At 45.7% G+C, this 14,575-nt stretch overlaps 1 protein-coding gene across 2 annotated transcripts in view; it reads left to right on the top strand.

Annotated features, from left to right (window-relative positions):
- LOC143296439 (uncharacterized) overlaps positions 1–14,351 on the top strand; it is a 20,748-nt gene extending 6,397 nt beyond the window's left edge. For both annotated transcript variants that reach the window (XM_076608370.1, XM_076608369.1), the window contains exon 2: positions 12,738–14,351. In XM_076608370.1, coding sequence (XP_076464485.1) covers positions 13,082–14,233 — 1,152 coding nt within the window. In that variant the 5' untranslated portion in view covers positions 12,738–13,081 and the 3' untranslated portion in view covers positions 14,234–14,351. The remainder of the gene's footprint in view (positions 1–12,737) is intronic.
- The last annotated feature ends 224 nt before the right edge of the window (positions 14,352–14,575 follow it).

Raw genomic sequence — 14,575 nt, 5'->3', positions numbered from 1 at the left:
GACAGACAGACAGACAGAGACAGAGACACAGAAAGACACACAGAGAGACAGACAGACAGACAGAGACAGAGAGACAGAAAGACACACAGAGAGAGACAGACAGACAGAGACCGAGAGACAGAAAGACACACAGAGAGAGACACAGACAGACAGAGACAGACAGACAGATTCACTGGAGTGAGACCAAAATAATGAAAGGAAAAAGTCAGAAACTTTCGTTATTTGTTCTCGTTCCAGAGACGAGGGTGTGTCTCCGTTCACACTGACTGAATGGACAGTGTGTGTGTGTGTGTGTGTGTGTGTGTGTGTGTGTGTGTGTGTGTGTGTGTGTGTGTGTGTGGTGTCTGTGTCTGTGTCTGTGTCTCTATGTGTCTCTGTGTGTGTGTCGGTGTCTGTGTGTGTCTGTGTGTGTGTGTCTCTGTGTGTGTGTGTGTGTGATTTCTGGCAGTTCTATTTTATCTCGGGTTCTATTTTACTATGTCATCATTCACGTGTCTGTGAAACGATTGGGCGTTCGCTCGTGGAAAGAGTTACGAAATGCTTGTATTCCTTTTTTGAATCTGAGGGTCCCAGGTTCGAATCTCGGTAACGGCGCCTGGTAGGTAAAGGGTGGAGATTTTTCCCGATCTCCCAGGTCAACATACGTGCAGACCTGCTAGTGCCTCAACCCCCTTAGTGTGTATACGCAAGCAGAAGATCAAATTACGCACGCTAAAGATCCTGTAATCCATCGTCAACGTTCGGTGGGTTATGAAAACAAGAACATACCCAGCACGCACACCCCCGAAAACGGAATATGGCTGCCGAAAACGGCCATGCACGTAAAAGCCCACTCGTGTACATACGAGTTTACGTGAGAGTTGCAGCCCACGAACGAAGAAGAAGAGGAAGAAGAAGAAAAAGAAGAAATTTTAAAGGGGCGCGGTGCTTTCAGAGAGCTGAAAATTCATCGACCCAAAAGAAGGCGTAACTGTATGTTTGTCTAATATCTATATATAAACCATTCCATCTGATTATATATAATAGATAGGGAAATCAAGTTCTCTTAAAACTTGATACATAAAATACAGTTAGCGTTTACTGCTAATCAAAAAAAGAAAACGATTTCATCGAGATTGAATAATGATGATTAAACTGCCCTGGTTTATTTTTCTTTTCGGTTGTTTCTTTTCAGGTGGTTACATAAAACAAAGATGCTAAAATAGCCTTCATCTCTTCAACGATATTTGAGTGCGCCACATCTTTGGAATGATTGAGTGTGATAAACTCTCACCAATCGTTTCTGGTAATTTGCTTACTTAATTCTATTTCATTTTATCTTATTTTTAGTTGGTTAGTTAGTTGTTCTTTTTTTTATCTATTCATTAATTCAATTGCTTTTCCACTTATGCTTGTCAAGGCCTGACTGTAAGCGCGTTGGGCTACGCTGCTGGTCAGACATCTGCCCAGCAGGTGATGTGTTACGTATATTTTTTGTAAACTGTTTCTCCCAGATTTGAACAGACTTGCTTCCAACCCCCCCCCCCCCCCTCTCTCTCTCTCTCTCTCTCTCTCTCTCTCTCTCTCTCTCTTTCTATCTGCACACACACACACACACACATGCACATGCACATGCACATGCACATACACTCGCACATATGTCTGTACCTGTCTGTCTGTCTGTCTGTGCTCGCGCGCTGTTCAATGATGAAGGAAGAACACGACCAGTGCATACAATCAGGCTTCGGATCTAATGCATCCATGTTATGTGAAAAAGTTTAATTACAGGTGGAAATCAATGCAGAAACACAATAAGCAGAGGGCATTGACATTTCAGAATGGCTGAAATTAATGTGTTCGGGTAGGAAAAGATCGTTAAATGACAGCGAGTTTCCCGATATTATTCCTGTATTTGATTAGGGGAAAAACCACACTGGTGATAATAAACATACAATTAAACTCTCTCATTAAATGACGACGGCATCTTCAAACGAACATTTTGAAACAAGCTATGTATTCTTTTTTTACTTATCTATCTCCTCCTGTTCTCAGAACACGGTACAAAGGCACTGGTATGGAAAATCGTTTGCAGCTGAATGTCACAATATGAAGGAAGTTGTCTTTCGTCGAGCAAAACGGGCCAGACAGCCGAAGACACGCTAATATTCACGGACAAAGCGACTGGATATTGCAATGAATATCAAATTGAAAACATGCACAGGCACGCCTTTCATGTATGTACGCGTGTGAACGTGTACATTTAATCACAAACAGAACCCCTTATATCGTTCCGGGTGACATGTATCCGTGCTACTGATGTACTCATTATGTGACAGATGGCCATTCGTTCCGTATCCATCATTTATGGCGATTTATTCCCTATCCAACAGTTATGGCGATTTAGTCCATGTCCATCATTTATGGCGATGGCGATTTATTCCATATCCATCAGTTATGGCGATTTATTCCATATCCATCATTTATGGCGATTTATTCCCTATCCATCAGTTATGGCGATTTATTCCATATCCAACAGTTACGGCGATTTATTCCATGTCCATCATTTATGGCGATGGCGATTTATTCCATATCCATCAGTTATGGCGATTTATTCCATATGGCGATTTATTCCATATCCATCAGTTATGGCGATTTATTCCATATCCATCAGTTATGGCGATTTATTCCATATCCATCAGTTATGGCGATTTATTCCATATCCATCAGTTACGGCGATTCATTCCATATCCATCAGTTATGGCGATTCATTCCGTATCCATCAGTTATGGCGATTTATTCCATGTCCATCATTTATGGCGATTTATTCCATATCCATCATTTAAGGCGATTTATTCCATGTCCATCAGTTATAGCGATTCATTCCATATCCATCATTTATGACGATTCATTCCATATCCATCAGTTATGGCGATTTATTCCATATCCATCAGTTATGGCGATTTATTCTATGTCCATCAGTTATGGCGATTTATTCTATATCCATCAGTTATGGCGATTCATTCCATATCCATCAAAATGTTTGTGAAAAGAATCACAGTCTCCCAACAAACGCTATTCACTTTTATGGAAAGGGAAAATACAACTTTCGCCTGCTTCTGTGAATACTGTGTACAAGTAATAAGAATCGGAACAGTGAAGCAGTGAGTCATTTCACTGTCTCTGACAGTAGAGTCATAAGTAGGTTTGGGAATACTTTTGGTTCTCCTAAAAAAATTAAAAGAAATAAGAATTTTTTTTAAAAACCAAAAAACATCGTTTCTATCATGCATGCAAAATGTACACAAATCTTACTTGAAACTCGTCTCGTGCAAAGAGTCATAAAATAGGCAGCCTTACTCTGTGCAAGGGGTGTGTCTTTCAGGACAGGCAATGAGCACAAAGAAGAATCACCTGACTTTAATTCTGCAGTAAAATACCTTTAAGGAGAAGCGTGAGCGAAGGAAGCAGGGCTCAACTTCTGGATACGTTTTCCCTTGCAACACCTGTGGGAAGTGCTGTGCATCCAGAATCGGCCTCTTCTCCCATATGAGGACACACACCGACAGATAAGCCTGCCTGCCTACTCATCCGTCGGACCGACGGGAGACTCCATCATCAAATACCTTGTTACCTGTTAACCATCCCATGGTTTCTGGTGATGTCGTGGAGGCATCAGTGAAGACATCGTCGTCACCACTGTCCTCCACCTGTCTCTGTCCTTCACCGCTCTCTGGGGTTCCGCCTCAGGTTCTTGCCTGTCCTTCCTTGGATGTTGATGTCTTCCCACCTCCTCCTCTGTCTTCCTCGTCTGGGGCTTCCTGTCACTGTCCTTGGCAAGATGGTCTTTGCAAAGTCCTGCTGAGCGGGAAACATGTCCGTGCCACTTCATTTTCTGTTTTCTGACGACTGTGTATGAGGTCGTCATAATTATAGTCCTATTGCAGACAGTTGGTAGCCTTTTGTTACTTGATATGATACACTATGGATTTTCCCATTGCTAATTATAGTCCTATTGCAGACGGTCGGTAGCCTTTTGTTACTTGATATGATACACTATGGATTTTCCCATTGTTGCTTCGTTTATTACTGGACGTGAGGTGAACGGATGAAAAGTGAGAGGGGGTGGGGGGTGAGGGTACAGAGAGGTGCATTTGCACGATAGTGTTAAATGAACGCACGAGTGTGAGTGTATCATATTATTATTTCATCATAATCATATCAATGTTGGCTTCTCTCTCTGTTTGAAAGGGTATTTGTCACTTTGGTACACTGAAAGGGTAATTGTCACTTTGGTTCACTGAAGGGGTAATTGTCACTTTGGTTCACTGAAGGGATAATTGTCACTTTGGTACACTGAAGGGGTAATTGTCACTTTGGTTCACTGAAGGGGTAATTGTCACTTTGGTTCACTGAAGGGGTAATTGTCACTTTGGTTCACTGAAGGGGTAATTGTCACTTTGGTTCACTGAAGGGGTAATTGTCACTTTGGTAAACCGAACGGGTAATTGTCATTTTGGTACACTGAAGGGGTAATTGTCACTTTGGTATACCTAAGGGTTCACTGTTACTTTGGTACACTGAAGGAGTAGTTGTCACTTTGGTATACCTAATTCAGGATTCAAACGCAACTTCTATACCACTGATCAAGAACAGTAAATGGCACGTTTAGCGTACCAATCGATTTGGGTTTTGCAGGCAGTTCAGTTCACATCATTGTGTCGTCACTTTTGTGTCAATGTACGAAACATCGATATCTACTGATAAGCCGCCAGAACATGTTCGGAACAGATTTTACTTGGGATTTCCGATATTTCTACTATCGTTATAGAAAGCACAAATATTGTGATACCATTCCTCCTGTATGTAATGATGTTGAAGAAAGTTAATTCTGTTGTTGTGTTAGTTGTTTGTGTTATTGTATTTTGTTTGTTTGTTTGTTTTGTTTGCTGTGTTTATCTTTGTTGCTGTTGCTGTTGGCCCATTCTGCATGATCATAGAAACTAGTTTATTCTCAGAAATAACATTGACACCCCTCTCTGTACAGACTTTCTTCGGTTTAGACACGCACACACGAAACCATCTTAACCATTCTGCCACCTTCCTGTTTGTTGTCAGTCTTCTCATTAGTGAATCAACTCAGTAAGGTTTGTTTTCTGATATTCATTTCCTGCTGCGATTTCCTTCAGCGACGCGTATTTTTTCCAATAGAAAAGTTGGGTTTTTGTAACATGTTTCTTCGATTTCTCGTTCATTTTCTCGCTGCTGTGATGAAATCGAATGAAGGATGAAGGGTGAGCGGAGGCGGACATGATTTAACCCCTTGGCTGCTCACGAGTATGCTTGTCAGTGAAGGGCTGTCACCTCACTGAGATCAGACACAGCTTACAGGTCAGAATGTCAGTGAAGGGCTGTCACCTCACTGAGATCACACACAGCTTACAGGTCAGGATGTCAGTGAAGGGCTGTCACCTCACTGAGATCAGACAGAAGCTTACAGGTCAGGATGCCAGTGAAGGGCTGTCACCTCACTGAGATCAGACACAGCTTACAGGTCAGGATGTAAGTGAAGGGCTGTCACCTCACTGAGATCAGACACAGCTTACAGGTCAGGATGTCAGTGAAGGGCTGTCACCTCACTGAGATCAGACAGAAGCTTACAGGTCAGGATGTCAGTGAAGGGCTGTCACCTCACTGAGATTAGACAGAAGCTTACAGGTCAGGATGCCAGTGAAGGGCTGTCACCTCACTGAGATCAGACACAGCTTACAGGTCAGGATGTCAGTGAAGGGCTGTCATCTCACTGAGATCAGACAGAAGCTTATAGGTCAGGATGTCAGTGAAGGGCTGTCACCTCACTGAGATTAGACAGAAGCTTACAGGTCAGGATGCCAGTGAAGGGCTGTCACCTCACTGAGATCAGACAGAAGCTTACAGGTCAGGATGTCAGTGAAGGGCTGTCACCTCACTGAGATCAGACAGAAGCTTACAGGTCAGGATGTCAGTGAAGGGCTGTCACCTCACTGAGATCAGACAGACGCTTACAGGTCAGGATGCCAGTGAAGGGCTGTCACCTCATTGAGATCAGACACAGCTTACAGGTCAGGACGTCAGTGAAGGGCTGTCACCTCACTGAGATCAGACAGAAGCTTACAGGTCAGGATGTCAGTGAAGGGCTGTCACCTCACTGAGATTAGACAGAAGCTTACAGGTCAGGATGCCAGTGAAGGGCTGTCACCTCACTGAGATAAGACACAGCTTACAGGTCAGGATGTAAGTGAAGGGCTGTCACCTCACTGAGATCAGACACAGCTTACAGGTCAGGATGTCAGTGAAGGGCTGTCACCTCACTGAGATCAGACAGAAGCTTACAGGTCAGGATGTCAGTGAAGGGCTGTCATCTCACTGAGATCAGACAGAAGCTTACAGGTCAGGATGTCAGTGAAGGGCTGTCACCTCACTGAGATTAGACAGAAGCTTACAGGTCAGGATGCCAGTGAAGGGTTGTCACCTCACTGAGATCAGACAGAAGCTTACAGGTCAGGATGTCAGTGAAGGGCTGTCACCTCACTGAGATCAGACACAGCTTACAGGTCAGGATGTAAGTGAAGGGCTGTCACCTCACTGAGATCAGACACAGCTTACAGGTCAGGATGTCAGTGAAGGGCTGTCACCTCACTGAGATCAGACACAGCTTACAGGTCAGGATGTCAGTGAAGGGCTGTCACCTCACTGAGATCAGACACAGCTTACAGGTCAGGATGTCAGTGAAGGGCTGTCAACTCACTGAGATTAGACAGAAGCTTACAGGTCAGGATGCCAGTGAAGGGCTGTCACCTCACTGAGATCAGACACAGCTTACATGTCAGGATGTCAGTGAAGGGCTGTCACCTCACTGAGATCAGACAAAGCTTACAGTTCAGGATGTCAGTGAAGGGCTGTTACCTCACTGAGATCAGACACAGCTTACAGGTCAGGATGTCAGTGAAGGGCTGTCATCTCACTGAGATCAGACAGAAGCTTACAGGTCAGGATGCCAGTGAAGGGATGTCACCTCACTGAAATCAGACTGAGGTCACAGCAGGATGTCAGTGAAGGGCTGTCACCTCTCTGAGATCAGACAGCTTACAGGTCAGGATGTCAGTGAAGGGCTGTCACCTCACTGAGATCAGACACAGCTTAGAGGTCAGGATGTCAGTGAAGGGCTGTTACCTCACTGAGATCAGACACAGCTTACAGGTCAGGATGTCAGTGAAGGGCTGTTACCTCACTGAGAAAAGACACAGCTTACAGGTCAGGATGTCAGTGAAGGGCTGTTACCTCACTGAGATCAGACACAGCTTACAGGTCAGGATGTCAGTGAAGGGCTGTCACCTCTCTGAGATCAGACAGCTTACAGGTCAGGATGTCAGTGAAGGGCTGTCAGCTCACTGAGATAAGACACAGCTTACAGGTCAGGATGTCAGTGAAGGGCTGTCACCTCACTGAGATAAGACACAGCTTACAGGTCAGGATGCCAGTGAAGGGCTGTCACCTCTCTGAGATCAGACACAGCTTACAGGTCAGGATGTCAGTGAAGGGCTGTCACCTCTCTGAGATAAGACAGAGCTTACAGGTCAGGATGTCAGTGAAGGACTGTCACCTCACCAAGATAAGACACAGTTTACAGGTCAGGATGTCAGTGAAGGGCTGTCACCTCACTGAGATCAGACACAGCTTATAGGTCAGGATGCCAGTGAAGGGCTGTCACATCTCTGAGATCAGACAGCCTACAGGACAGGATGTCAGTGAAGGGCTGTCACCTCTCTGAGATCAGACAGCCTACAGGACAGGATGTCAGTGAAGGGCTGTCACCTCTCTGAGATCAGACAGCCTACAGGACAGGATGTCAGTGAAGGGCTGTCACCTCTCTGAGATCAGACAGCCTACAGGACAGGATGTCAGTGAAGGGCTGTCACCTCTCTGAGATAAGACAGAGCTTACAGGTCAGGATGTCAGTGAAGGGCTGTCACCTCACTGAGATCAGACAGAAGCTTACAGGTCAGGATGTCAGTGAAGGGCTGTCACCTCACTGAGATTAGACAGAAGCTTACAGGTCAGGATGCCAGTGAAGGGCTGTCACCTCACTGAGATCAGACAGAAGCTTACAGGTCAGGATGTAAGTGAAGGGCTGTCACCTCACTGAGATCAGACAGAAGCTTACAGGTCAGGATGTCAGTGAAGGGCTGTCACCTCACTGAGATCAGACACAGCTTACAGGTCAGGATGTCAGTGAAGGGCTGTCACCTCACTGAGATCAGACAGAAGCTTACAGGTCAGGATGTCAGTGAAGGGCTGTCACCTCACTGAGATTAGACAGAAGCTTACAGGTCAGGATGCCAGTGAAGGGCTGTCACCTCACTGAGATCAGACACAGCTTACAGGTCAGGATGTAAGTGAAGGGCTGTCACCTCACTGAGATCAGACACAGCTTACAGGTCAGGATGTCAGTGAAGGGCTGTCACCTCACTGAGATCAGACAGAAGCTTACAGGTCAGGATGTCAGTGAAGGGCTGTCACCTCACTGAGATCAGACACAGCTTACAGGTCAGGATGTCAGTGAAGGGCTGTCACCTCACTGAGATCAGACACAGCTTACATGTCAGGATGTCAGTGAAGGGCTGTCACCTCACTGAGATCAGACACAGCTTACATGTCAGGATGTCAGTGAAGGGCTGTCACCTCACTGAGATCAGACAAAGCTTACAGTTCAGGATGTCAGTGAAGGGCTGTTACCTCACTGAGATCAGACAGAAGCTTACAGGTCAGGATGTCAGTGAAGGGCTGTCATCTCACTGAGATCAGACAGAAGCTTACAGGTCAGGATGCCAGTGAAGGGATGTCACCTCACTGAAATCAGACTGAGGTCACAGCAGGATGTCAGTGAAGGGCTGTCACCTCTCTGAGATCAGACAGCTTACAGGTCAGGATGTCAGTGAAGGACTGTCACCTCACTGAGATCAGACACAGCTTAGAGGTCAGGATGTCAGTGAAGGGCTGTTACCTCACTGAGAAAAGACACAGCTTACAGGTCAGGATGTCAGTGAAGGGCTGTTACCTCACTGAGATCAGACACAGCTTACAGGTCAGGATGTCAGTGAAGGGCTGTCACCTCTCTGAGATCAGACAGCTTGCAGGTCAGGATGTCAGTGAAGGGCTGTCACCTCACTGAGATCAGACACAGCTTAGAGGTCAGGATGTCAATGAAGGGCTGTCACCTCACTGAGATAAGACACAGCTTACAGGTCAGGATGTCAGTGAAGGGCTGTCACCTCACTGAGATCAGACACAGCTTACAGGTCAGGATGTCAGTGAAGGGCTGTCACCTCACTGAGATCAGACACAGCTTATAGGTCAGGATGCCAGTGAAGGGCTGTCAGCTCACTGAGATAAGACAGAGCTTACAGGTCAGGATGTCAGTGAAGGGCTGTCACCTCACTGAGATCAGACACAGCTTATAGGTCAGGATGTCAGTGAAGGGCTGTCACCTCACTGAGATCAGACACAGCTTACAGGTCAGGATGCCAGTGAAGGGCTGTCACCTCTCTGAGATCAGACAGCCTACAGGACAGGATGTCAGTGAAGGGCTGTCACCTCTCTGAGATCAGACAGCCTACAGGACAGGATGTCAGTGAAGGGCTGTCACCTCTCTGAGATCAGACAGCCTACAGGACAGGATGTCAGTGAAGGGCTGTCACCTCTCTGAGATAAGACAGCCTACAGGACAGGATGCCAATTATTCTGACACCTTCCCCTGTGGGACTCCATTCCTTTTGTTGAGCAAAGTCACTGGTACCATTGAAAGTTACACAGAAATTAGTAGCTAACTGCACTTGAGTCACATACCACGTGGATGTCATTTCACCAAGTGTCAGAATTTAAGAGGTTAAAAACTCTGAGCGAGAGAGAGGGGGGGAAAAGGCGAAAGAGACAGAGAGAGAAAGAGAGACAGAGACAGAAGGAGACAGAAGTGAAGAACGTTAAACGTTTTCTTTAATTTGACACTCATTAGTTTCTGTGCATCACTGCAGTACTGGTTTTCTTTAAGTGATGAAAGTAAAGTATATATCTGAATATATCTGACATGATGACATTGTTGGATTGTTTGTTTGTTTTTGGTTTGATTTGCTTCCCCTTATTTCGCGTCCTCTCGATGTTACTGCCGTCAGTATGTTCATCTCAAATCCACCCCCACCCTCCCTTCCCCGCACACACACCCCACCCCCACCCCCCTCAAACACAGCTGCAGCTAGCGTTGACAGTGTCACGAACATCCATCAAAGTTACGATGATGACGTAAAGCTACACACCAGAGGAGACCCTGGCCTATGTAAGGCCACCCACCAGAGGAGGCCCTGTCATACCTTTGGCCACAGACTAGAGGAGACCCTGCCCTGTTGCTGGGTGTTCAGTGATGTATGTCCTGATTCAACGCGTTCAGGACACCAACCACTGGGTCCAGCACAGGCCACAACAATCGCAGGGCCACCCACCAGAGGAAATACCTGTCCTACGTTAGGCCACCCACCAGAGGAAATACCTGTCCTACGTTAGGCCACCCACCAGAGGAAATACCTGTCCTACGTTAGGCCACACACCAGAGGAAATACCCTGTCCTACGTTAGGCCACCCACCAGAGGAAATACCTGTCCTACGTTAGGCCACACACCAGAGGAAATACCCTGTCCTACGTTAGGCCACACACCAGAGGAAATACCCTGTCTTACGTTGGCCACACACCAGAGGAGACCCTGCCCTGTCGCTGGGTGTTCAGTGATGCATGTCCTGATTCAACACGTTCAGGACACCAGCCACTGGGTCCAGCACGGGCCACAACAATCGCTGTGTCGCGGGCGGGCAGCAGACCGACCCATCGCCCCTCCTGGAGGGGTAACCCCCCAATGCTTCCCTCTCCAGTCGTGGGCACCATGACTCTCTGCCAGCAGCCAAGGACTTTGATATGAAGCCGCCACCACCACAGAAAGCTAAAACCCACTGTGAACATTTTGAAGGATATGACACTCTGCCCCCCGGGGGATACATGAACTAAACGTCTTGCCTTGCCTTGACACGTTTTCGTTTCTCATCTTCTTCCTCCTCGTTCGTTTTACCAACCCATGCAGGCAACCATACTCCGTTTTCGGGGGTGTGCATGCTGGGTATGTTCTTGTGTCCGTAACTCACCGAACCGTAAACGGATTACAGGATCTATAACGTGTGTATTTGATCTTCTGCTTGGGGTTTTTGTTTGAATTCTTTTGATGTTTCAGGAAGGTGGTTGCTTACAACTATTGAGATCCGTTTAGCTTTGACATTATGTGACAGGCCTGCTTCCTTTTAGTAAATGTATCCCGCGTCAAGCAGACTCGGGAGATACAGGCATATGTCGTTCCTGTCATGAAACATGAGCAACAGTCCCCCCAGACGCATGCACGAAGTTGGTGTGGAGGACAGCAGACCATGTCACCTCACAGGCTTCTCTTCATTTGAGCTGATGGCATGCTCATGGCGTGATACAGAACCTGGCCACTTGACGAACGACCCCACAATTCTTTGCCTTCTACGGGGTTCGAACCGATACCCTCCCAGTTGCTACGGGTATTGAATGGAAAAGTCTATAATGTCATGGTGGCCGCTTTGCGATTCGATTATTGTATTGAACATACTTCTTCTTCTTCTTCTTCTTCTTCTTCTTCTTCTTCTTCTTCTTCTTCTTCGTTCGTGGGCTGCAACTCCTACGTTCACTCGTATGTATACGAGTGGGCTTTTACGTGTATGACCGCTTTTACCCCGCCATGTAGGCAGCCATACTCCGTTTTCGAGGGGTATTGTACATTAATTTCTCTTTCCTTTACTGAGTGTTCGTGTGAACTTTTGAGAAGCTCGTTCCTGATATGTGCTAAGACGACCCAATTAGGGGGGGGGGGGTGCAGGGGAGGGGTGAGGGGGGGGGTGCAGGGGACTGCATTTTGCATACGAGGGACTGTGTCTTCAGCTGACCTCCAGGGGCATGCAGCAATACCTTATTGCTTGCAGCAAGACACGGCAGTCTGTGTCCGCGAAATGCTTGTAATCCAGCATGTCGCAGCATCAGACTGTTTGTGTTTTTGGGGGGGTTTAGGCAGTGACCACTGGTGGACAGCTTGAATCACATCAAAGTAGAATGACACAGACACACAGACAGACAGACTCACAGACTCACAGACACACAGACAGATAGATAGATAGATACATAGATAGATAGATAGACAGATAGATACATAGATAGACAGATATAGATAGATAGATAGATAGATAGATAGATAGACAGACAGATACATAGATACATAGATAGATAGATAGACAGACAGATACATAGATACATAGATAGACAGACAGACAGATAGATAGATAGACAGACAGATAGATAGATAGATAGATAGATAGACAGACAGATAGATAGATGCTCTCCATGTACTTGAATCGATCGTGTGTTGTTGTTTTTTGTGTGTTTTTTTTAGGTCATTTTGAAATATTTAAACAATTATATATATATATATATATATATATATATATATATATATATATATATATATATATATCCTCATGACAAAACATGTTTGCATTTGGGAGTCAGCATACCATCGCAGTGTTGTCTAGATCCTATGTTACAGCTGCCTTTTTACAGAATGTTTTCTATGTTACAGCTGCCTTTTTACAGAATGTTTTCTTGTTCCTTGCAGAGATTCGTGGAGATCCCCTGCCATTCATTTTCTTCATCTGATGATGACGTTTCATGTTTTCTTATAATGTCAGCAATTTTCCAGACTTGTGCAGTTCGTCATCGCGCATTCTGTATTCCTTCTATTGTGAACCGTGTCGTTGTGAGATAAATTTCCCCGAATATTCCCAGTGAGATTTTTTAAAATCGAACAGTAACAGGAAATCATGTAACTTTACAGGAAAATTGTGTGAATCCAGAACTTGAAAATTTCTTGCCGTTTTTTGGTTGCTGGTTTTTTTTGGGGGGGTTTGGGTTTGTTTGTTTTTTCCTTTTTTCCCTTTCAGTGCGAGTTTTAATGTAACCATGGATGTCACTCACGCGGTTCACGGCAACATCCACACTCTCGGGCCAAACGTGACCTTTGAAGATGGGTGCAGTGAAAGTGAAGTTATATTCATTGACATGCACCATTTACCATCAGACGACCACCACAACATCGTCAGTTCAGAAGTGGAAATCATCGCACGTAAAATAAAAGATTGCCTCGTGTCGTTTCTGTTTCTGATTGGTGGACCAGCTAACGTCATCAACATGGCGGTGTTCTGGAAACAGGGCGTGAAGGATCGTGTCAACCTGTGTCTCTTTGTTCTGTCTTTAACTGACGAGCTCCACCTGATCATGGGAATGATTCACCACGGGGAGCAGCTTCATTTGCAGTTCACAACCAAAGAGAAATTTGGGCCCATTGATACTTTCCTGACCAACAACAACCTGTTGGGTTTGATGGGCTTCAACTTCATTTCATACATCCTGTCCGCCATTATCGCCACTGAGAGATGTCTCTGTGTTCTCAATCCACTCAAATTCCAGACTTTGTTGCGCACTCGAACGATGGCTGCTATCATTTTGCTCGTGTACTCCCTGGTGTTGAGTCTGTATTTCATCATGGCGTTTCGATATCGCATTGGTTGTGTTTATGATCCATCGTCTGAAGCGGTCACAAAGACTGGGGTCACCGGGGAATTTTACGAACGGCACCAGGAACTGATCGACAATCTGGAAAGTTTCGTGTTCGGTGTTGGCCTGCCTGGGTTTGTGATGGTTGTTGTGGTCACAACTACAAGACTCACCGTTGTGAAACTCCGTCAGATTGTGACGTGGCGTGCCGAAACCTCCTCCTCCATCTCTCCCCGTGAAGTGGCCCTCACCAAGATGCTGGTCGGCACGTCCATTCTCTTCATGGCTTGTATTTTCCCTGTTGCTCTCATCCGATTCAGCTGGCTGTTTCTCCCGGGGATGAACTCCGGGCATCAGAATCTGAGTTTCTTCCTGACCAGTCTGTGGATCACTGAACTGTTCACCTTCATCAACGCCAGCCTCAACATCTTCGTGTATTACGCCATGGGGTCTCGCTACAGAGAAACGTTTTGGGCACTGTTCGGTAGAAAGTCGAGACAAAAAGACGATCAGCCATCGCAGACTTTCACGACCTCAGAGTCAAAGCAAGCTGCTTAGTTAGATCAATATTTCACAGGACGGAAGAGAAGATACAAATTTACTGTTCGTCAAAAAAATTCAAAAGTAATCAATGTTGTTTTCAATAAAAGAGTGCCCCTTCCAGTTTAAAAAAAAAGGAAAAAGAAAAAGCTACAATGGCATCAAGAATTACCTTTCTGGTGTGGTGTGTCTTATATTGTGCTCCTTGTTTGATGTGGTGTGTCTTATATTGTGCTCCTTGTTTGATGGTGTGTGTCTTATATTGTGCTCCTTGTTTGATGTGGTGTGTCTTATATTGTGCTCCTTGTTTGATGTGGTGTGTCTTATATTGTGCTCCTTGTTTGATGTGGTGTGTCTTAT

This window comes from Babylonia areolata, chromosome 21 (assembly GCF_041734735.1).
Source record: "Babylonia areolata isolate BAREFJ2019XMU chromosome 21, ASM4173473v1, whole genome shotgun sequence".
In the NCBI taxonomy this organism is placed as follows: Eukaryota; Metazoa; Mollusca; class Gastropoda; order Neogastropoda; family Buccinidae; genus Babylonia; species Babylonia areolata.
This window is presented reverse-complemented; position numbering and strand designations above follow the sequence as displayed.